The 22,167-nt window shown below is 50.8% G+C and overlaps 1 protein-coding gene across 1 annotated transcript in view; it reads right to left on the bottom strand.

The window, feature by feature from the left end:
* Acsbg1 (acyl-CoA synthetase bubblegum family member 1) overlaps nt 1–22,167 on the bottom strand; it is a 54,783-nt gene that overhangs the window by 17,424 nt on the left and 15,192 nt on the right. Inside the window, exons 2-5 of the mRNA XM_076848719.2 lie at nt 16,614–16,714; nt 1,112–1,332; nt 585–673; nt 167–287 (exon numbers count right to left, since the gene is read on the bottom strand). Coding sequence (XP_076704834.2) covers nt 167–287; nt 585–673; nt 1,112–1,332; nt 16,614–16,714 — 532 coding nt within the window. The remainder of the gene's footprint in view (nt 1–166; nt 288–584; nt 674–1,111; nt 1,333–16,613; nt 16,715–22,167) is intronic.

Here is a 22,167-nt window from a genome sequence, read left to right as displayed (position 1 = left end):
TATCGCTTGCTCCATGCACGGGTGTAGGTCCTGGGAGATCAGAGTGGCTATTGAGGATCAGGGGAGACTCTGGATGGGAGCAGGGAGCATCCTTGGTAGGCTAGAGTAGAGGTCCCTGAGAACAGCCAGCCTCTGACCCCATGCCCACTTCCCCGTTCCCCCAAACCTTCAGGATCTTCTCCAGCTGCTTCTGTGTGTCGACCACAATGATGTTGGCGCGGCAGTCACGGGCGATATATTGGCAGGCCTCAGGAGAGCTGGTCGTGTAGATGCCGGTGACAATGCCACTGAAGGAGATCCGGGAGGATTCATATCTGGGCAGGTGCCAAGGGGGCATCCCCTGGCCTTCACTCTCCCATAACTGTAGCCCCGGGCCCTAAAGAGCTCCCATGGCCAGAGCAGCCAGGGTTCCCTTGTCATCTCAGCACAGCTGCCCCTGGCAGAGAGGGGACAGGAGGAAGGTCCCAGGGAGAGAAGGGATGTTGGGAGTGGGGGACCACTACAAAGAGAAAGTGATCCTTTTTCTACTTTCTGCCTACCACCAACCCACTGGAGACACCACCCACCCCTACCCAGCCACTTACCCTGCAAATACTGTGCCCACTGCAGAGAAGAACCACTCTGGGGAGTTGAAGCCAAGAATGGCCACGCTGTGGGCTCGCTCCAAGCCAAGCTCCAGGTCAAAGGCAGACAGTATAGGTCAGCCAGGCAGGGAAGGGGGCCTCACCCCACCTCCCCTGTGCCCTGGGACCCTGCAGGTTTATCCCAGTCAGAGATCCCCCTGGGGGAATCACACAATAACCCTTGTGGCCCCCTCCCAGGGCTTTCCTAGGGAATCCAGCCCAGCACACGAGGCTTCCCAGGCCTCCTTGAATGTGATATCAAATGTAAAGCTTTATGGAGTTCCTGGTACATGAGGAAGGCTCAATAGATATGAAATCCTCAGTAGAGGTCCCAGCATAACGTATTCGTTCAATGAATGGGGATGTTTTTTAAGATTATGATTTCTAAGGGTCTCCTTTGGCAGGGAGTCAGGGAGGAGGCCTTTGAGGGCCCAAGCTGGAAGGCAGGTCTGGGGAGAGGAAAGGGCATGCTCTGAGGGGCTCCTCACCTTCAGGAAGCCCTTGGCGACTTTGCGGGCAATCAGGTAGTACTGATAGTAGGAGACGTGCTCCCACTTGCCCTGGCGCTTGAAACCCAGAGCACTGAGGTCCCCATATTTGTCCAGGGCCTCATAGAACATCCGATGCACGGTGTAGGGAAGCTGTGGGCAGCAGGGGTCCAAGCGCAAGCGGACTCGCCCATCGGCCCGAGTCGTCCATAGTGCTTCTTCTGCAGGGAAGAGACCACAGCTTGGTCAGGCCCTTTTGGGGTTGTCTCCAGGGGAACTGCTCCTGTCCTGGGAAGAACTTCCCTTCTCTACTGGTGCTAGAGGAGGAGGTCAGACTCAGCCTTCAAGGATGAGCAGAGTCTAGGGATGCCGACTCTGGAGAGGGAATGGCTACAGGAGAGCCGGGGGCCCCAGGGACGCTGAACTTCCAGACCTCGTTCACCCCAGCTGGGGTTTGCCTCCCAAGTTTGGGTGGCTGGCAGCAGAACTTGCACTACCTGGGAAGAGTAGGACTGTCAGAACTCCGGGGTTTTCTTGCTTTCTGGGAATGGGAGGGGACAGGTTCAATTGGACACAAGGTCAGAGCATCAAGGAGAGAGAGCATCCCAAGGACCTTGTGGGTGATGGGCTGTAGACCAGCAGGTCCTGGTTCCTAACATGTAAAGTCTTCAGTGCTGGAAAGTAAGAGCAGCAGACTGCTCATTCCGCCTCTCTTGAGCCCTCTCACCCAGGCTTCATAGGATGGGCTTGGAGAGGCCCCATTCACAGCTGAGCAGCTGCAGCTCAGACAGGTCAGGCACTTGCCCAAGGTCATACACCATGGAGTGGCAGAGTCAGGACTCCAACTCAGGTGTGCCTGATGCTTCAGCCCATACTTGGGACACTTACTGAGGCACCACCCAGCCTTTGTGGCTTTCTTACTCTGTATGGCAGATGGGGACACAGACTGGCAGTTTTGTATGTGAGATTTCAGGCCAGCATCTCACCCCTGAGTCTTTTTTCCTCAGGGGAAAAGTGAAGATCCCATTCTCAGGGTCGATTTGATGTTTGAAACAAATAGTGCACATCAAAGAGCCCTGGTATAAAGCTGGTGCTCAGTAAATGCACTTTCCTTCTTCCTCCTTTTCCAAGTTCTTCAAATTGTTTAAAAAGGAAGGTTGGGGCTAGGGTTATGGCTCAGTGGTAGAGCGCTTGACTCGCAAGTGCAAGGCTCTGGGTTTGATCCTTAGTACCACATCAAAATAAATAAAATAAAGTTAAAAAAAAAAAAAAAAAAAGGAAGCTTGGATGAGTGATCTGGACCCTTTGGGTCTGACCACAGAGAAAGGAAGGGGCAGAGTTGGCCAGGACAAATGGGGTTGCACTGCTTTCTGCTGGCCAGACCCCCACCAGTTATCCATTTTGGAGGTGGCTCTGAAGCCAGAATTAGACAGGCAGCAGTACAGATAGGTAAATAGAGTCAGGTCAGATCTAGTTAGGCCAATTTTGAGTGAGTCCTGGGAAGTTGGAGACTGTCCCCTGAGGGATTGAAATATTCCTTCCTTCAGAGCCCTTATCAAGAATCTCCCCCTGCTCCAACCTGTTGCTAAGGTAACCTGTCCCAGGAATTGCCCCTCCTACAGGGAGCTATAAAGTTGTTAATTAACGTGTCCTGGGCTGCTCCATCCTGCCCTTCCCCCTTCAGCCCACTGGTTTCCTACCTTTTGGCCAGCCCACCTGAGCATTCCTGGGCCAAGTCAAATGCCTGTCAGTAGGCAGGAAGGAGAAAGATAAGGGGAAGAGGGCAGGAGAACAAAGGAAAACTAGGTCTATAAAAAGGCAAAGCACTCTGGCTTCTTGGGATACCGGGATACCAGCTATGGCATCCTTCTCCCTCCCAGGAGAAGTCTATGTTACCCCTTTTTCAACAAACCCTGCTTTATATGCTGGCCTCGGCTTGCTTCTCTAATGTTCAAACTTCAACATGTGAGAAAGCAGAACTCCACAGGTAACCGAGGGTATCAGCACAACAGGGTGCCCTGTCATTGGTCCTTATCCAAGTTAGAGGACTGGCTGCCCTCATCCCTTCTCTTTGATACTCTCAGGTTGCATGCAGACTCTGAGGTTGGCAGAAAGAGGTAATATCTGGGGTCAGAGGTAGGACAGACCATTTCTCTTCTTCTGGAGGGCCAAGTGTTGAGGACAAGGGGACATATCCAGACCCAAATAAGAGAAGAGTATATGCCTATGGCTACAATTCCAGATACTCAGGAGGCTACCGCAGGAGGATCACAAGTTCAAGGCAAGTCTCAGCAACTTATCAAGGCCCTAAGCAACTTGTTGAGGCCCTATCTCAATAAAAAGTAAAAAGTAGGCTGGGATTGTGGCTCAGCTGTAGAGCGCCCGCCTAGCATGGGCGGGACACAGGTTTGATTCTCAGCACCACATAAAAATAAAGGCATTGTGTTGTGTCCATCTACACCTAAAAAAATAAGATAAAATAAAAAAGTAAAAAGTGCTGAGATGTAGCTCAGTGATAGAGCATCTCTGGGTTCAACAATCTCCAGCTCCAGAGGCAGGGGTGGGGGCAGCGTGCCTCTGTATATATGAGGCAGGAAGGTGACAGTCTGTGGGAAATGCAGATTGGGCCGGGGGAGGGCAAAAGAGAGGTCACTCATCAACAGCCCTGTATTGGTAGAAGACATCCTCCACCCCCTACTTGTTTGGGACTGAGTTCCCTGGGCTGGCCACTGCTGGAATCCAGTGCATTTGGGCTGCTGACCCTCCTCCAATCCCTCCTCACACTTCCCCAAATTCTTTTTCTACATCCTGCAACCTCAACCTGGGTAGACCCCATGATCAGCTTCAGAGTCTCCAACTCCTGCTTTTTGCTAAAGTCCACGAGAAAGCACAAAGACGGAAGCAGGAAGGACCATGGAGCCAGGGAAACCTGGGTTCCAAACCCTGATTCTGTCACTCCCTGACATGACCTGACAAGCCATTCTCCTCTTGGCAGCCCTGTAAGCAGATAGAATGATCTGAGAATGGGAAGGGGTTGGCAGGGAGAAGCTGGAGCTGAGACTTGCCTTGAAGCTGGAGCCCTTGTGCCAGTGAAGATGTAAGATGTACAGCCGTGTTGGCAAACAGTTTAGCAGTTTCTCAATGCATTATAGACTTATCACACTCCAGCAATTCCATTCCTGGTATTTACCCAAGAGAAACAAAAACACACATCCCTGCAAAGACTTATATACATATATTCATAGCAGCATTGTTTATAATATAAACATTATATTGTTTATGTAAACATTGTTTATATATAGTCAAAAAATGTTAACAACCCAATGTCCATAGACTGGTGAATGGAAAACAAAATGTGCTTAATCTCTATAGTGGGATATGATTACACACTAAAAAGGAACAAAGCTATACTGGCTGCAACATGAATGCAACTCAAAACATGTCCAGTGAAAGAAGCCAGATGCAAAAAACGATGGGTCATATGATTACATTTGAATGAAGTACCCATAAAAGACAGAAGCATATTAGTGGTTGCTTGGGGCTGGGGGTGAGAGTGAGGAGTGACCCCAACACAAGTGCAAGAGACCTTTTGGGGAGAAACATTCTAGAGTTGGATTTTGGTGATGATTGTGCAAGTCTATAAATTTGTTAAAAATCTTTGAATTGCACATTAAAATGGATAAATTTGATGGCATATAAATTACACTTAAATAAAGCTGCTTTAAAAAAAAAAAAAAAAAAGGAAGAAGAATGTTTACCTCCCAAACAGTGCAAGGACCCTAGGGAAATGGCCTAGGTAGTGTGCATGGAACCTGTATCCTGTCTTTGCCCCTTTGCCAATTCTTCCTTCCCCAGCACTAAGTCTTCCTGCTGCCCAGCCTAGAAAAGGTAATTTCCTTCTGAGGCACTTCTAGAAACTCATGCACCACTGCACTCACCTGTTCTCCAAGGTTGCCAAGACAAGCAGAGGTAAGTTCAAGTCTTGTGATCTGGTCCTAAATCCTCCCTCAAGCCAAAATTCTTAACTTGAACATTCATCATCTTTTTTTTTTAATATTTAATTTTTAGTTGTAGTTGGACACATATCTTTATTTTATTCATTTATTCTTATGTGGTGCTGAGAATAGAACCCAGGGCCTCATATATGCTAAGCGAGCGCTCTACCACTGAGCCACAACCCCAGCCCCTCATCACCTTTTTTAAAAAATTTTTAATAAAAATATGATACTTGTTCTAAGAAACATAAAACAATTCAGTAGTCTATGATATAAAAAGTGATAGGTTCGGGGCTAGGATTGTGGCTTAGCGGTGGAGTGCTCGCCTAGCACGGGCAGGACCCGGGTTCGATCCTCAGAACCACATAAAAATAAAGGCATTGTGTTGTGTCTATCTACACCTAAAAAATAAATTAATATTAATTAAATAAATAAATAAAAAGTTATAGGTTTGTCTTATACAAATATAAAGCTAGGTTTTATTTTGTTGTTGCTGCAGTTATTATTTTTTAGTTATTTTATAAGTAAAATAAATATATTTTACAATATATTTATTTAACTTATTTAACTTATATACATATTTTATATATATATATATTTACAATATATTATTTTTTACTTATAAAATAATTTACTTATAAAACTTACTGGGGGGTGTGCTTGGGGCCTTGGGGCCTCATGCAATTGAGCCACACTCCCAGCTCTGCTCTGTGTGTGTGTGTGTGTTTTAGTTAAAAAGGGGGGAGTCATATTATTAATATATTAATCAAGGGCAGCAAACTCAAAATGCCCATGAGACGTTTTGGTGGCTACTGTATCAGCACCATAATAAATAATGTATAATAATAAATAATAAATGAATAAAGTATTCTAGGATTTGCAAGTGAAACCAGAGGCACAGTCTTTATTTTCACAAAGAAACAGGCTCCTTCCTATCTTCCTTGAGATGCACAGCCATCAATGTCCACATTTTGTTTCTCTGCCTTTGATAGAAACCCTGAACAGCAAGATATTTCTCTATTATGAGAAAAGTTTCAGAGATCTATTGTACAACATGATGGCTGTAATTAATAACAATATGTTATATTTTTGATAGTAGCTAAGGATAGATTGTGTTCTTATTACAAAAAAAATAGTCTGTGAAGCAATGCATATATTAACTGGCTCAGTTCAGCCATTCCACAATGTATACATATTTCCAAATCTATCGGCCCCCACAAATACATACAATTTTAATTTGTCAATTAAAAAAGAAATAAAATATTTTAAAAAGGAAAATATGGCTGGGGATGTGGCTCAAGCGGTAGTGCGCTCGCCTGGCATGCGTGCGGCCCGGGTTCGATCCTCAGCACCACATACAGATAAAGATGTTGTGTCCGCCAAATACTAAAAAATAAATATTAAAATTCTCTCTCTCTTTTTCCCTGTTTCTCACTCTCTCTCACTCTTTCTTAAAAAAAAAAAAAAAAAAAAAGGAAAACAAAGCAGCAATACAAGAGCGATGATAACTGTACTGACCAGCCTCAGTGTCAAGGAGGCAACGGGGATTGGTGGGGTTTGGTGGGGACTGAGCACGTAGGAAAGTGTGTGCCCCATCAAAAAGGGATGTTGCGCCACAGATGTAGGATTGGTGCCCAGCAGGAGTGGAGACCAAGAGTTACCAGAAATCTGTGCATTTATATTTTTTTAATTATGATTTTATTTGAATACTTAAATATTTTTACAATATTATGTGCACTTGTTGGAAGCCATTCTCACACGTGACTGGGTGACTCCCGGTTAGGGTCTGAGGTGCTCTGGCTGTGTCGGAGCTTTCCCGGCCCTCTCCTGATGAGAGAACCTGTCTGTGTGGGGGTGTGACTGACCACTGACCCCGGAGGCCCAATCACTGACCCTGACCTTGGAGTGCGGCCCCCCCTTCAACCTTCATTGGATGTAATTATCCCCTGAATTTCTTGCTCCCCAATAAAAGGCTACTCCCTGGCGTGCTCTCTCTCTCTCTCTCTCCTGCTAGCCCTGAGTAATCCTTGCTGCCCTGCCGGGCGGTTAGTGGAGGGAACCAGAGAGGGGAGCCGTCTCGGACCTGGTCATAGAAAAAGGTAACTGAGTCTGTGTGTTTATTTCGATCTCGCTAGCTAACTTTTATGCCAAGAACCTCATTAATGAAACCATTGCGCTGGCCGCATGGTAGATGCACTGAATCAAACATGGCCATTTGCCAAAGTGTCCCTCTTTAGCTTTGGTGACATTCATGTGTCTTTCTCTTCATGTGTGTAGATTCACGTGGCTGCATAATATGCTCTTCTTGAAACTTATCAAGAATATCAAGTGGTTTGCTCAACTACTTCCCCATTGAAGGACTTAATTATTTTCCAGTTTTCAGCCCTTGAGCTAGGCTTTCCAGAGGCTAGATTTTTATGATTGGTATCACTGTGTCAGAAGGAAAAATGCTTAAAAATTTTGGGAGAATGGTGCTGGGTGTCTCAACCAGGGTCTCCTGTATGCTAAGCATGAGCTCTACTCCTGCACTACATCCCCGGTGTGTTTAAAATTTCTAAGGATGTTTTTGGACATAGTTCTTCATTTAATCTTCTTCCTCTATTAACTACATGGCCCTGTCTTTTTCCTGTTGTACTCCTGGGGTTTTGTGTAAAGTCATCTCACATTCATTTTGGAATGGGAGGGGAAGGAAGTTTAATTGGTCTACAAGTCCAGTCTCATCTTAGCCCAGCTGTTTCATGATGGATGTGACAGCCCTGACCCCTATAAGACCCCAACAAGGCAACAAGGTTCATTGGCCAGAAGCTTGGCTCAGCCTGCTTTGTCGACAGGCCCAGGGGGGCCAATAGGACCTATTGGAGCCCCTAGACCAGCCAGAAGTCGGGACTCTATGGGAAAGGGCCTGCCCTCCCTTTCCTGAGGCCCCAGTATTCTCCTCCACAAGAAGGATTTAGCAAAGTCACAACTTCTACCAAGCCCCTGCCATTGTCAGGTGGACTTTGTGCCATTTTGTTGTGTGCCCACAACCTTCTGTCACCTCCTAGATAAAGCTGTTGGTCTCAGAGAGACTGAGTGCAGGCAGAACTGGGATCCGAACCACACAGTCTGTCGCCCACACAATCTGTCGCCCAAGTCCACCCATTCTCATCAGGCCTGCTGCCACAGGTGATGATCTTCATGGTGAACCCCAGCACCCACATTCTCTGGGAAAGGACCATCATGCCTCCTGCCTAAGTCCTGTGCTGGGTCCAGACAGGGTAACCTTGGGCAGCCATGGTTTGAAGCCACTGGCCTTTTCAACACTCCTGAGGCACCTGGAATGACCTTTCTAATTCAGAGCTGACCTGCTCAAAAGCCTCCCTCAGCTTTCCTTGGCTACAGGGTTACATCCAACATGGCCTCTCAGGTCCTCCCCAAAGGGGTTCACTTGCCTTTCTGGGACTTAACACGCCCTCACGGCCAGCCTTCCCAGGTTTCTTTCACTCCCTGACTTGTGCCTCTGCCTGTGCTCCGACTCTGGCTAGAATGGCCTTCCCTGCGTCACATGGTCACTTTCTACAGGGCTGCAGGGTCCACGCCTCCTCATTGAAGACTTTGGTGCCTGAGTCTAACCGAGTGCTGAGTCCTGGTCCAGCTGCCTCTCCTGCCACACTGGAGCTCTCCAGGGCAGGTTGCCTCCAAGGGTCCTGATCGCCAGCAGCAGCCTGGCTCAGAGCAGAGGCCAGAGGGTCTTTAGAGAAGAAGGAGTTGGTCTCCTTCCATCCCAGTCCCAGGAGAGCTGGGCCAAGTGACTGTATATCATCTTTTTCTGCCTCACCCTTGTCCCTGAGGATGGCCTGGTCATGAGGCAAAACATTTTGCTGTCCAGGTGCAGTGAGTGATACCTGCAGAGCAGGTGCACATGCCAGGACATGCCAGGCTGAATCGCCATCCTGTTGGGCCAGGTGAGGCCCTAGGTGTTCATTGTCCCTCTGACCTGAATCCACCACAACTCACTGGCCTCTCAGTTTCTGGTGTCAGCTGCTGAGCCTGCCCTTGGACTTGAGAACTGAAGGAAGGGAGGATAAACAAATCCCCCATCCTCTCTTTTTCTCATGTCCATGCATTCCCATCTCTGAGCCTATGCTCAGTGCCCACTTTCAACCTCCAACTCTGTGGATTAAGAAGAAATCTCTGGAGAATGAGTTAGAAAGCCTCAGCTCAAGCATTAGGCTTGTGCCAAATGTAAGAAAGAGCAATCTGAAGGGTCCCTTGACTCTGACTCTGACTCTCACATGTGCTGAGCCTTGGATAGTGGCTCTGCTTCCAACTAAACGAGTGAATTCAGGGCTCCAAGCCCTGGCCACAGGTCCATGAAGTTGCTGTGCAGGAATGCAGACCAGCAGGAGTGTTGTGTAGGTAGTGAGTGACACAATCAGAGCCTCTCTCATACAGAGTTTGGAAGTGACTTGCAGATATCAGAAGGGACAAGCTTAGATAAAGAGGTGGTAGAAATCAGAGCATAGTGTGTGGAGTGGAGAGAAGCAGAGGGTAGCAATGATGCAGAGAGGAACCATGTTGCTCCAGCAGGCAACCATGGAGGCCCACTTCTTTCCACTCCCCACTAGTCTCTTTCTGAGCCTCTTTTCTTCCCTACCTGTCCTCTTGATAACTCTGATTCCCTGAAGCCACCTGAACCCACTTACCAACCTCCCTACTTCCCAAGGATTCTCCTGAAGGAAAGGACCTGAAGCAATAAAGATATAGTCAGGCAAACAGGCAGCCCCCAAGCATGGTGGGATCTAAATTGATATCCCTTTCCCAGATTATTGGCAATGAATATCAAAGGGCTTGAAAAAGGACTGTCTTTGGAACCAGGAACCACACTTTTAAGAAGTTATGCAAGGGAGACAACCAGAGTCAAGTACCCTAAGATTGTTGGGATAGGCATCTTTACAGCCCCAGTGCCTAAGAGGAGACTGGTAAAATTTATTATGGTAGGGTCATAGCATGGATTTCCACGGAGCCAGTAAAATAAGATGTTAAAAAAAATACTTGATGATATTAAGAAAGGTTCACAGTACAGTATCAAGGTTAAAAAGAAGCAAACAGCATATAATGTGTGCAGATGAAAGTGAAAATATTTGCATCAACATAGTGTGGCTAAGAGGCCTAGCACATTGTAGGGTCCAAGACTTGGCACTCTAGCCTTTCTAACTAGACTTGGCCTCTGGTGTAAGCATTAGACTTGCAATAGGTGTTAGCCAAAAACACAAATAACATAAAGCATGTGATATCTCTACCCCCTCTGGAGTACAGCCTGAGACCTCAGGAGATGGGTCATCCTTGAGAAGTGAGGGCAGGGAGTATATAGTACATGGAGATGGTGCTTTCACAGATAAGGAAACGGAGTCAGGGGAGGCATGGACGGCCAACATCACAGCAAGTGAGGGGGAGGGTTGGGACAAGATCTAGACTGGTCCTCGAAACTGCCTTGTGTCCAGTAATTGAGGGGAGGGGAAGAGACTGGGCAGTGAATGTGGTATAGCTATGGGCTATGGTAGGTGGCTCAGAATCAAGCAGGAGGAAGGCATCATCAGCCAGCCCAGGTCTGCTGTGGGCACCTCTCTTGGCCCTATCTAGGGGTGAGTGATCTGCTAGGGCAGGAGAGACTTAAGAAATCAGGTTGGGTTGTCAGTGTTTGAAGGACCCCCCATCTCCCCCATCAAAGTTCAATAGGGGCACAACCATCGTCTCTGTCCCATGTCCAAACTCAGATCACTGCTAAGTCATAGCCAAGAACACCACCAGGACCAAGTCGAGATCTTTAGCACCCAGCAAGGCTCCCATAATGCAACCAGAGCTGACTTCAAAAAGCAACCAAAGCTGGGTGCGGTGGCGCATGCTTGTAATCCCAGCTGCTTGGGAGGCTGAGCAGAAGAATCACGAATTCAAAGCCAGCCTCAGCAAGGGCAAGGTGTAAGCAACTCAGTGAGACCCTGTCTCTAAATAAAATACAAAATAGGACTGGGGATGTGGGCTCAGTGGTCAAGTGTTCCTGGGTTCAATCCCTGGTACCCAAAAAACAAACAAAACCAAAACAAACAAACGAACACCAAAATCAGATCTAAAATGCAGCCAAGAACCTAGCTAGCCCATAGCCTGTGTCAACCACCACAGCCCCGGCACACAGCTCAGGCACCCACCTCACCCACCAAGACCAGGTGTCTGAGGGCTTCTGTGGTCTTCCCCCAAGCCCAGGCTATATTTCTGCCATCTTCCTCTTCCTCCTGCTCTCTCTTGTGTTGACCACTTGACTTGACTGGACCCTAGCCTTTTTTTTTTTCTTTTTATCATTCTGCCCACTATGCTGGGAACAGCTAGGCAGGCAGAGATCTGTGTTCTCTGGGATTCTGAAGGGAGGCATCTGCACAGCAGAAGAAATTACTCAATTTGCTGGGAAGGAGAAAAACACCAGCTCAGAGAGAGGGAAGCCAGTAGGGGGCTGGGGGTGGGGTGGTGTTTTCTGTAGTCTGTGGGAACAGCTTTAGCAAAGAAGTATATTGTGCAGATGGAGGGATAGAACAAGGTGGCACTCTGGCCACGCACTGATCTCTCTCCAAGAGTGCTCTCTCAAGGCACCAGACGCTACGGCCCCTCCTCCAGTGGCTAGGAGGGCCTCTCTCCACACAGGAACTCTGGCACCGGCACAGCCCCATGCCAAGCAGTCTTGGAAATATAGAAGATGAAGAAGTCACACTGACCTTAGGACATGACGAAAGATAAGGATAAGCCTGGCACAGAACAAACTGTCAGGACTTTGGCAATGTGGTACAGAATGTACTGACCGAATGGCTGCTGATTTTGTTCTGTGCTTGGTGGGAGAAGACCTTGCAGCTGTCAGCCACTCCCCAGCCTTCTCGCTGAAGGGTCAAGAGCTCTGAGTTTGGGCCACTACAGTTACAGTAACCCTGAGCAGACAGATCCTTGCCATCCCCGAGCCTCTCTCCTCATCTGAATTATAGTGAGGATAGACAAAATAATCTCTACAAGCCCCTTCAGGTCACTGTTCTAGGTTTGATGGCCTGCCCCCATGGTTCCACACATCCTGGCCTGGACCACTGAGTTGGGGTGCTGAGATGGGCTGGGCTGCCCCTGTGGTAGGAAGACTTAGGAGGAGACCCTGGGCTGATTGTCCACCTGCTGGGGAGGAGTGAGGTCTGGGTGATGAGTTCAGACCTTCCCTGCACAGTCAGGGTCACAAAAGGGGGACAGTGGGTGGAAGACACCAAGCAGAATCTGAAGAATGTCCAGGCAGGGGCAGAGTGGGTTACTTGACCCCTGTGGAAAGGTCTCTCCAAGGATCCCCAGAGGCCGGCAGGACATGGATCACCACCCATTCCCATTTCACAGAATAGGAATCACCTACCCTTGTTTCCTCCCACTTCTGGGAAGTCCTTCCTACCTTCCTCCAGTCCCACCCCACCAAAGGCTGAAGCAACAGTTGGTCCTTTGCCTCCTTCTGTTCCTTAGCCCTCTTCTTGATCCTCAACCTCAGACTGTGATCTCCCGAAGGACAAGGTAGTATTCTGCTCCTTCCTGGTTCCCCAGCTCACAGCTCCAGCCCGAGACACCACTTATACCCTTAGGACATTGATGAGGATGGGAGCAAGGGACAGAGGGAGGCACAGCAAGATACCTGGGCCTTCAGGAACCTTACTGGGCTGCAGACCAAGCAGGGCTGAGCATCTGGCTTCCCAGTCTTTAGCTCGGTGCTCTCCAGTGGGTGCTGGAATTTCCTAGGGAGAGTGGGGGTGGAGAGCTGGCCCTGGGCAGCACCTCTACTAGCTCTGGTCCCAGAAGTTGCTTCCCTAGGTCCCCTCCCCTTCTTCAGCCTGGGTTCATGCTCAGCCTTGAAAGGCTAGAAAGAAATGTGTCTCAGGACCTGGCACAAGGCTGCCTTTGTGTGGAGGTCAGATTCCAGTAGCTCCATGGCCTGGCTCACTGCGGCTGCTCCCTGGGAGCACAGCTGTTTGGGCAACTTGGAGCCGAGCCTGGGGACCAGAGTCAGAGATCCTCAAGCTTCTTGGGAATTCAGGGAGACGAGGTAGCTTCCAAGGACTCCAGGTGAACCCTGATTCCTATAGGCAAGCCTCTAGGAGCTCCTCTGAGGGGCCACCAGCTCAGCAGTCAGGTAGTATGGAAGCAAGAGCTAGCCAGACCTAGAGGGGGCCATACTGTGCATGACACAGTCAATCTAGTTCCCTAAGAGACAGGATGGCCAGTTAAGAGGTTTTTTGTTGTTGTTGTTGTTGTTTTTAAGTACTAGGAATTGAACTCAGGGGCAATGGACCACTTAGCTACATTCCAGCCCTATTTTGTATTTTATTTGGAGACAGTGTCTCACTGAGTTACTTAGCACCTTGCTAAATTGCTGAGGCTGGCTTTGAACTCATGATCCTCCTGTCTCAGCCTCCTGAGCTGCTGGGATTATAGGCGTGTGCCACCAAACCTAGCAAGAGCTCCATTTTTAGTAAACTGTGTGACTCAAAGAAAATCAGTAAGCCTCTCTGAGCTGTTTCCTCTCTCAAATGAATGGTCAATATACCTTCCCCACAGCTGCAATAAGATAAAATGAAAGACTTAAGAAAGTCCCTTAGCACAGGGCCCAGCTCATAGTGAATGTTCAATGAAAGTTTGCTCTTCGTATTAAGGGTCAGTTCTGCAGGAGAGGACATTCAGCCTTATCCCAATCCTACAGATGCCCCTGTCCAGGTCTTTGAAATGGAAAGTTGCCTTTTCTAAATCTTATGAAAAGTGCGTTGAGAAAGAGCAGCTTCAAGCTCCCTCTCAACCTGTGACTGCTCCCATCTCCTACTCCAGCAGCACCTAGAGCCCAGGGCCCTGGAACTTCTGGGCAGATGATGAGGTAAAGGACTCCTAATTCCAGGCCTGGCACACAGTGGGCATTCAGTCTGTGCAGCCCCATCCCAGCACCATCCCCTGGCCCAGGGCACCAGGGTTGCATTAGAGGACTGAGGAGAATGTGGCTATACACCAGGTCTGTGGGAGCCCAGGAGCTGTTCAGCACTGCTGGGGCATCACCTAGGGTCCCCCGGGACCCTCTGCTCCCAGTGCCTGTTGACAGCCATGGTGCCCAAAGGCCGGTTAGTTCCTCCCAGACTGTCCCTTCCTTCTTAGCACCATCCCAAGATGCTGAACCCAAAGGGCAGACCATGCAGCTCAGACCCAGGCCTAGATGGACAAAAGGTTCCAAGGACACCTGGAGATCCTATTCATCCCCGATATCCCCCTGACCCCCCAGTTTCCAGAACACAGGCCTGCCTTCCTCTGCCTGTCCCTGCCCTCGGACTGGCAGTTCTTCAGGGGCAGAAATGGGTGTGTTTAGCTCAGCAGTCTCCAAAGCCCTGCACACAAGAGGAGGTCCTGGTGCACATTTAGCCAGGCTGTCCCTGACAGTTTCCTAGAGTCCCAATAAACTAGACTGAGGTGGCCCTGCCACTGCCTCTGCAGTGGCCTACCCAACCTAGCCAGCTACTCTCCAGCCCCTCTGTTTAAAAGCTGCCCACTCCTGTGCCATTGTTGCAGATCTGTCATGTGACAATGACTCAAATTGAACAACTGAGGCACCCAGGGCTGCTCCAGGCACTTTTCAGGGGCTCCAGGGGACATTGAGCTTGCCACATCAGCCCCCTTCCTGCACTTGAGTTACAAGAAGACCAGTGCTACCTTCACACCCAGCACTCCCCGAGCCGCAGGGCTTCACTGTGCCCACGTGCCCTGAAACTGACACGTGCCCCTTGAGTGCCCCAGGGAAGCGATTAGGGAGTCTTGGGTGTCTGGACCGGAGCCAGCAGTGAGGCTGTCTGAAGAGGCCAGCAAGTCAGTGGGGTACCCCACACATCCTGGGAAGATGGACACTGAGGCTGCCTGGGCCTTGCCGGGCCCATTCCTGGCCTCCTCCTAAGCCTTTCAAACCACTCTCTGAAACCAGGGAGTCCCCACCCACCTAGGCTCACTTCCTTTTTCACCTCTGAGGAGGGGGCATGAGAGGGGCATGCCTCTGGAAGGCACCTCACCCCTCCGCCAGACCAGCCTAGCCCACCCCGAGACACTCAGCCGAGGAGAAGGACGTCTTGCCGATGGTAGCAGCAAACCCAGCTGGAGCAAGGGGACTGGCATTTGGTCTCCAAGGAGCCGAGTGGCCTGGGGAATGGAGTGCCCAAAGCCCTGACCCATGGTCTCCATTATTATACTTCTGTACACCTTAGTGTCCTCGCTGAGAATGAGCATAGTGACCAGTGTCCTTTAACCCATGACGATGCTGTGATATATAAAGCAGAGGAGGCCTGGCCCTGGCCTTGTCCTCTGCCCTCATCCCAGGTTCTAGGAAAACCTGGTCAGAAAAAACCCCAAGGAAAGAGGACTCGGAACAAAGGCCCGATGCCTCCCCTGCTTCCCTGGCCCTCTGGTTCTGGCCTCATCACTCTGCTGGTTCAGAGACCCTTGGAACTGGCCCTTCTCCAGCGGGTCTCACTCCATACACTATTGCCCACTCCCCTCAGCCATTTGCCCTCTAGCTGTGAGGAAAACGGCCACACTGAGTGCAAGGACATTCTACAAGTCATGCCAGTCCAAACATGGCACCCAACAGGCAGCCTGTCTTCTCTGCAGCCAATTTCCACCTAAAGGCCCAAAGACAGGTGGCCTGGGGTTGGGGTGTCAGCCTGCCTGCTCTAAAGACGGGCCTGCAGCTGCCCCAGCCAGGAAGTCCAGCAACACAGGGAACACTCTGCCCCTGATAGGTGACCCAGGCCAGGGGCAAGAGTTAAGGTCCCAGGGCAGCACCGATAGCAGGAGGAGGGACCCTCTGTGTTAGGCACTTACTCTTTCTTTTTCTTTAAAAAAAAAAAAAAAAAAAAAAAAAAGGAAAAAAAAGCTGTTGTTGCTACAATGTTGTTGTGCAGCCAATAAAGTGAACAAAAACTGTATTGTTCCTGTTATTATCTTTCAAATAACTTTACAGGGTAAATGATAAGTCCCTCTTCCTTGAGATGCACATATCTAAGAGGAAGGTCACTAAAAGAGCATGTGACTTTCCAGCCTTCAAAATAAACTCTGCTAGCCTCCACCCATCCGTCTGCCCTGTGCTCCAGTTATCCAGGCCAAAAACCCCAAGGTGCTGCTTATCTGTGCTTCCGATGTCCCCCAGCAACTCCAGCAGCTGTGATTTGGCCCGGAGGAACCTCTGGCTGTGCCCATCCCCTGGCTTCTCTCCTTCCCAACCTTACTGAAGAACTCTTCCCCCACTCTCTTCCGCCATGCCTGGCTCTGATGGTGTCAATAGTGGCCATGAGGGAAGAGCTTGGTGGGGTCCCTGGGAATGTGGAGATGGCAGGGTTTGTGCCTGCCCCTCCCCCAGTTTTATGCAGTGCTCCGCAGAGCCCCCTGTAGCACCCCAGGGTAGTTCCAACCTCCCTCCAGCCTGCCCTGCCCGCCCAGCTCACCTGGACAGTCCAGCTGGGCATGCTTGGTCTTCTTAGGGGTGGAGAACTCAAGATCATGGCTTAGCGACTCTCTGGAGAGTGTCTGCCTGTCTGTCAGGGAGCTGGCAGGGGTTGGGGAAACAGTCATTAGAACATGGTGCATGACCTGGGCTCCAGACTCTGACCCAGCACAGACCTCAGCACCCCCAGGAACCATCTAAGAGAGGGTCCCGACGGGGGCCAGAGGAGGAGACTTCAGTCCTTGCCAGGTTAACACTGCTCTCCCCAGACACCCCCCATAGGCTCTAAGGGCTCAGTAGAAAAAGAAGTCAAGTCCCACTCTGCTCTAACATGCTGTGTGACTCTGAGCAAGATCATACATCTCTCTGAGTCTCAGTGTCCCTATCTGGACAAGGAAGGCATTGGAGTCTGGCACTCTCCCCTCACCCCCCAATACCCACTAGTCCTCAGCCCTGCTTAGAAACTTAGTGGAGCCGAGGATTTTGCTCAGATTCTCGGGGGTCCTAAGTGGGTCCCTAAATGAAGGCCTCACCTTCTCAGTGGTGCTTATGGGTGCACCCCATGTCTGTTCACCTCATGGAGAGAACAGGCATAGACAGGGAAGGCTGGAGCCCAGTGCCGTTCATCTTTGTCCCTGGCCCATATTTCTCTTGGTGGCTCTGGATAAAGGGCCTTTTCTCTTAGCCAGCACAGCTCAGACTCCCATTATCGTCTCAGCCTCACTGTCCCTTATTGTTTACCTGGCTACACCTCCACCTCCTGGGTGGATGAGCAGATACGTGTTAGTACACACCTCAGGACCGCATAGGGCTGTAAGATTGCACAACCCGGAGAGGGACATTACAAAGTCATCAAGTGTGTAAACAGAGCACCCAGGAATTGTGCAGCGGGCAATCTGTGCAACTGGTCACAGCAACTCTGAGAATATGTCCCTGGCTCCTGGGAGTCCCATCTATGTGTCAGGGTGGGGTTAACCCCATCCCTGACTAGTTCCCAGGAAGCCAGGCCCATTACCTGCTCTGTACATTCAGCCTTACTCCTTGCTGGTACTGCAGGTGCAAACTAAGTTTCCGAACACACGGTGGCCCACCTGGCAGCAGTCTGCCTAAGAACCTGGGGTAGGTTTTAAAGCAAAAGACATCAGGAGGTTATGCAGGGGGTGAGACCGGGGGAGGGGAAGGAGTGGGGCACCGAGCTGGTCCCCCTTCTTGGGACCACAGGGCTGGAGCTGCTCTTCTGTTGTTATGGCAACCTGCTGCAGATGAGACAGGGTGACGGCACATGTTTCTGGGCGAGGCCACTGTGCTGGGCAGAGGGAAGTGGGGTTTTCGGAGTGCTGTGGGACTAGACCATTGGGTACCTCCTCTACTTTCCAGGATTGTCAGGGACAAGCTGTCCTCACGGAGGGACAAAGAACCCTGTAATGTTCAAAAAAACAGCCATGGAGCTCTGAGCAGTGGCCCGGTAAATGCAGGGACAGTACACCAGGGGGTTGGGGTCCCCTGCTGAGCATCCAGGGAAGGCACTGTGAACTTGGTTAATGTCCTTGCTCTATCTCAGCCTGTGTCTTCAAAAGATGGGGCCCAACAGCAGGACAAACCCTGTTCTTAGAGCTGATAGGCCTTTGAAATCACCAGCTGGTGGGCCACTCCCCGATTAGCAGAGACTGTAATCTCCCACCATCTTAACTGCCTGGTCACAAACAAGACTGTTTTTAAACCCTCACCATTAAAGGTACAGGCAGCATTTCCCCCACCTAATTAACTTCATGTAAGGTGGTTCTGGCTTTAAAATAGCTAAACAAAGACTAAATGAAAAGAAAACCACCTAAGGAAGCCAAGGGCCAAGTGGGCTCAAGAAGATTAGTCTTCAGTCTATGAGGGTTGAGGCTGGTGGAAGTGCCCCTGTCCCTGGGGGCCTCTTCCCTGGTGTCCGGCGCCCACTGCCCCGAAATCTGTCACTCGGACACAGTTCTTGTCCAGCCACCCTGTTCTGCCTTTTCCCTCACTGGACCCTGGTCCTCGGCCAGTCCTTGGTGTGACAGGGACTGCCCACTTACCCTCGTGGCTGGCCCAGGGAGGCTCTTCTTCAACTCGTTATGCTTACAGAATTTGGGGTGCCCAATGAAGAGAAAATCGAAACCCAATTTTCCCCAAAGAATTAAGCTTCCTCTGCCGGGTAGTGGCCCTGAGGTGGGTCCTCTGAGGGGGATCATGGGGATCAGCATGCGCTGGCCCTCCCTGCTGGGCCTCCCTGCAGCTCTCTCAGGGCTCTGCCCAGAGCTGACTTCCTGGCCCACAGAAGTGGGTCAAATGGCGTCACGGCTGGAACCGTCCCTTCCCAGCACGGTAGCTGCCTGAGCCTCCCTTGTTGTCGTTGGCAGAGGCTAGCTTGGTTTTCTTTCTTTTAATTTTTAATCCTTTCTGACATTTCTAGCAGTCACTTCTTGCCACTGTCCCCTGGCTGGCTTCTAGCCCCTCGGTCTCCCACCCCCTCTTGCAGAAACCAAGTGAAGCTCGCTGGGATCGTAGGACAGGAACCTATCACGTTTTGCTCAAAACCCTATTGTCTTTTGGCTCCTCAAAAGCATTTGGGGCCCTTCTCCTGATTCTTGCTGCTATTTCCCTGCAAGGACAGGTGGCTAATAAATGGCCCCAGCAGGCGAGGTGACACTGCTGTCTTCGAGGTCCCTAATGAGCCTGTCAAGGAAGGCGATTAACACTTCATTCCCGTCATTCTGGAAACTCATACCCTCCTGGAATGCGGTGCTTGGTGCTTCGCAGTTGGCAGGTGTCCCAGAGGAGGAAGCCATCTAAAGTAATAAAGTGACAAGAATGGTGGAGAAGGGCCGAGGAGGCCGGCTTGCTTCTGTCTGGGTTTTGGAATCCCAGGAAGGAGAAGAAGACCCTGAGAAAGGACAGGTGAAGGCTCCCTTTCACTTGGTGAGGACGAGGTCCGTGCTCATTCCTGACACAGGGATGCACTGGGAGCGCCTCCGCTCACCCTCACAAAAACAGATGAACAAAGCCCAGCTTCCTCAGCACCTCCGCAGGGACACTGGAGCAACATCCAGAGGCAAGCTTGAGCAAATGCACGCGGATTGTGTGGGGACGGGGTGGCAGAGCTGGTACACCACAGTTCTCCCTCCCTCTCTTCGTCCTGTCTTGCCACGACACACAGCCTCTCTCTTTCAATGCCTCCTTCAGGAAGCCCTCCCAGATTTCCCCAACAATCTCTCACCCCCATGGTCCTTGGACACTCAGGTTTGGGCTTGGATGCTCCTGGAAACAGGGGTCACTCTCGACTCTGCTCTGTCTTCTGGCTATGAGTACTTGCTGTGAGAATTTAGTAAATATTATTTGGACCTACCCCTTCTCAGGCCATCACTCTGTGTGTGACATGTAAATCACGGAGAGCCCCTCATTTTCCATTTCAATTGCTTGTGGAGGAGGACCCATTTCTTACTAGTTATTCTTTCTTCCCATTCAGTCCTCAGCAGCCACGCCATGGCTCTATATGGAGTAGGTACTCCATAAATGTTTTCTTGAAACAACCTAGGATGGCAATTCACCCCAGTCTCTCTGTCTGCCTGGGTTCAACTCACTTTATTAGCTGTGTGACTGTGGCCAAGTCACTGTACCTCTCTGAGCCTTGATTTTCTAACTAGATTGAGGAGATGAGGTGATACCTGAAAAGTAAAAGTGTTTAGTGCACAGGGTGCTCTCGTTGTCACTGGTGGGTGCTCATGGACCTATTTAAGGAATGAGAAGAAAATTCTCAGTGAAATGGGGAGGTGACTGAATGAGGTTAAAAAATCCCCAACCCCAGTCTGGAGGTCCAGCGGCTATGCCAAAACCTCCTCCTGGGAGACAGGGTGGGGGCTGGGAGGCGGGAGGGAGGAGGGACCCTTATTTCTTACACAGTCCTCAGGATGGAGCTGGCAGACCTGAGCAGAAGCACCTCTGGCATGATCCCTGTGGGGCAGCTGCAGCCCTCAAGCTCACCCGGGAGAGAGCGAGGACCTCAGAGAGTGTCCCCCGGCGTCCCCCGGGGAGAGCCACGGGAGCCCCAGAGAGGCCCAGCGCCACCAAACGGCCCTGCAATAGAGACACTGTGTGAGTCAGGGCCCCAGGCCTGGCTGGGAGAGGGGTACTTGCCCTCCTTTCAGGACATGACTCACTGCTCCCGAGGCTGGCACCTGGCTGTAATTTACTGCCTCACAAGCCCACAGGTTTGTAGGATCAGGCCGACAACAAGGTACACCTCACGGGAGGTGGCTGCCTTGGGGCTCTGGCCTCCCAGAGGGCCAGTCACTCACCAATAATTCAAATTTCTAGGACTCCTGCTTTGCAGAGACTTCTGACCACCCTTCCCTACCTCGCCTCTTATCCTCTCCTCTCTGCACAGGGTGTAAAAAAAGAATAAGTTCTCAATGGAAGGTGCTGCCTAAGTACCTTCCCCTATTCTAAAAGCCCCAAAGAGAGGAGGGGTGCCTCCTCCAGATCCTATGGCCCTGGCCACATGGGCCAGCCCCAGCACTAGCTAGCATTCCCGATAGCCACAGCCTCATCTGCAAGCTTGGTTTCACCCTGGCCTCCTGTCACCTCGCATGGCAGACCCCATGGCCCCCACCACCTGCCGCTTCCTTTTGGTTCCGATGGACTACCTCAAAATCAGGCCTCTGGCAGCTCTCTCCTGATTTCTGGCTTGCAGACCCCACAGAAGACTCAGGGCAGAAGCAGAGCCAGGGGGGTCTGGCTGTCCCGGGGCGCTCACCTTCCTCCTCCTCGAGGCTGGCAGGCACTGGGCTCGGCATCCCTTTGCTCCTACGGCTAAGCCATGGCAAGTCTGGGAGCCAGTCGCCCCAGTGCCCCAGGTTCCGGGTGATGAGGCAGTGGGGCTGGGCGTGAGTGGGGACCCGCCCCAGACCGCCCTGGGGTGGCTGTCAAGGTGTGGCCCCAGATACCTCTGACCCACATGGCACAGGTCCCAGCTGCCCACCTGTGTGACTCTTACATAAGAGGGACGGGAAGCAGGACAGGGACCTGCCAGTGCGCGTAAGGGAGGCGGTTTGTTGGCTGCGATCCTTGGCAGAGTCTTGGAAGAAATTGCTCCGTCTACTGGCCCATTCACCTGGGAGCCACCCCCAGGCCTCTGGGGCTGGGTGGGAAGCTGAACATTTTATGCACGTGCCATTTTTACTTCTCTCTCCCAAGGACACACACCAGGTCAAGTGGTTGGCAGGGCCTGCATAATGGGTTTTATTAGTAGTCCCATTTTCCAAATGGAGCAATGGAGGCCCAGAGAGCTCTAGACTTGCTCCCTGTTACATAGTCAGTAAGAGGCACAGCTGGTGTTTTAAACCCAGGTCTCCCCCGCTGGCTCTGAAGCCAAGAAGACATCACTAGCTTTACCCCTTACTTATTATTTGCATCTTTACATCTTGCCCCACCTCTGGTAACAAATGTCCCCATATCTTGCCCTTGGCTAATGCCCCCTCCACCTCCTTCTCCATTCCAGGGTCTAGGACATTTGTGACAGCAGCCGGCCCTTT

The sequence above is a fragment of the Callospermophilus lateralis genome, chromosome 3 (genome assembly GCF_048772815.1).
Source record: "Callospermophilus lateralis isolate mCalLat2 chromosome 3, mCalLat2.hap1, whole genome shotgun sequence".
Classification (NCBI taxonomy): Eukaryota; Metazoa; Chordata; class Mammalia; order Rodentia; family Sciuridae; genus Callospermophilus; species Callospermophilus lateralis.
The sequence above is the reverse complement of the archived record's forward strand: the minus strand, read 5'-3'. Positions and strand labels throughout refer to the sequence as shown.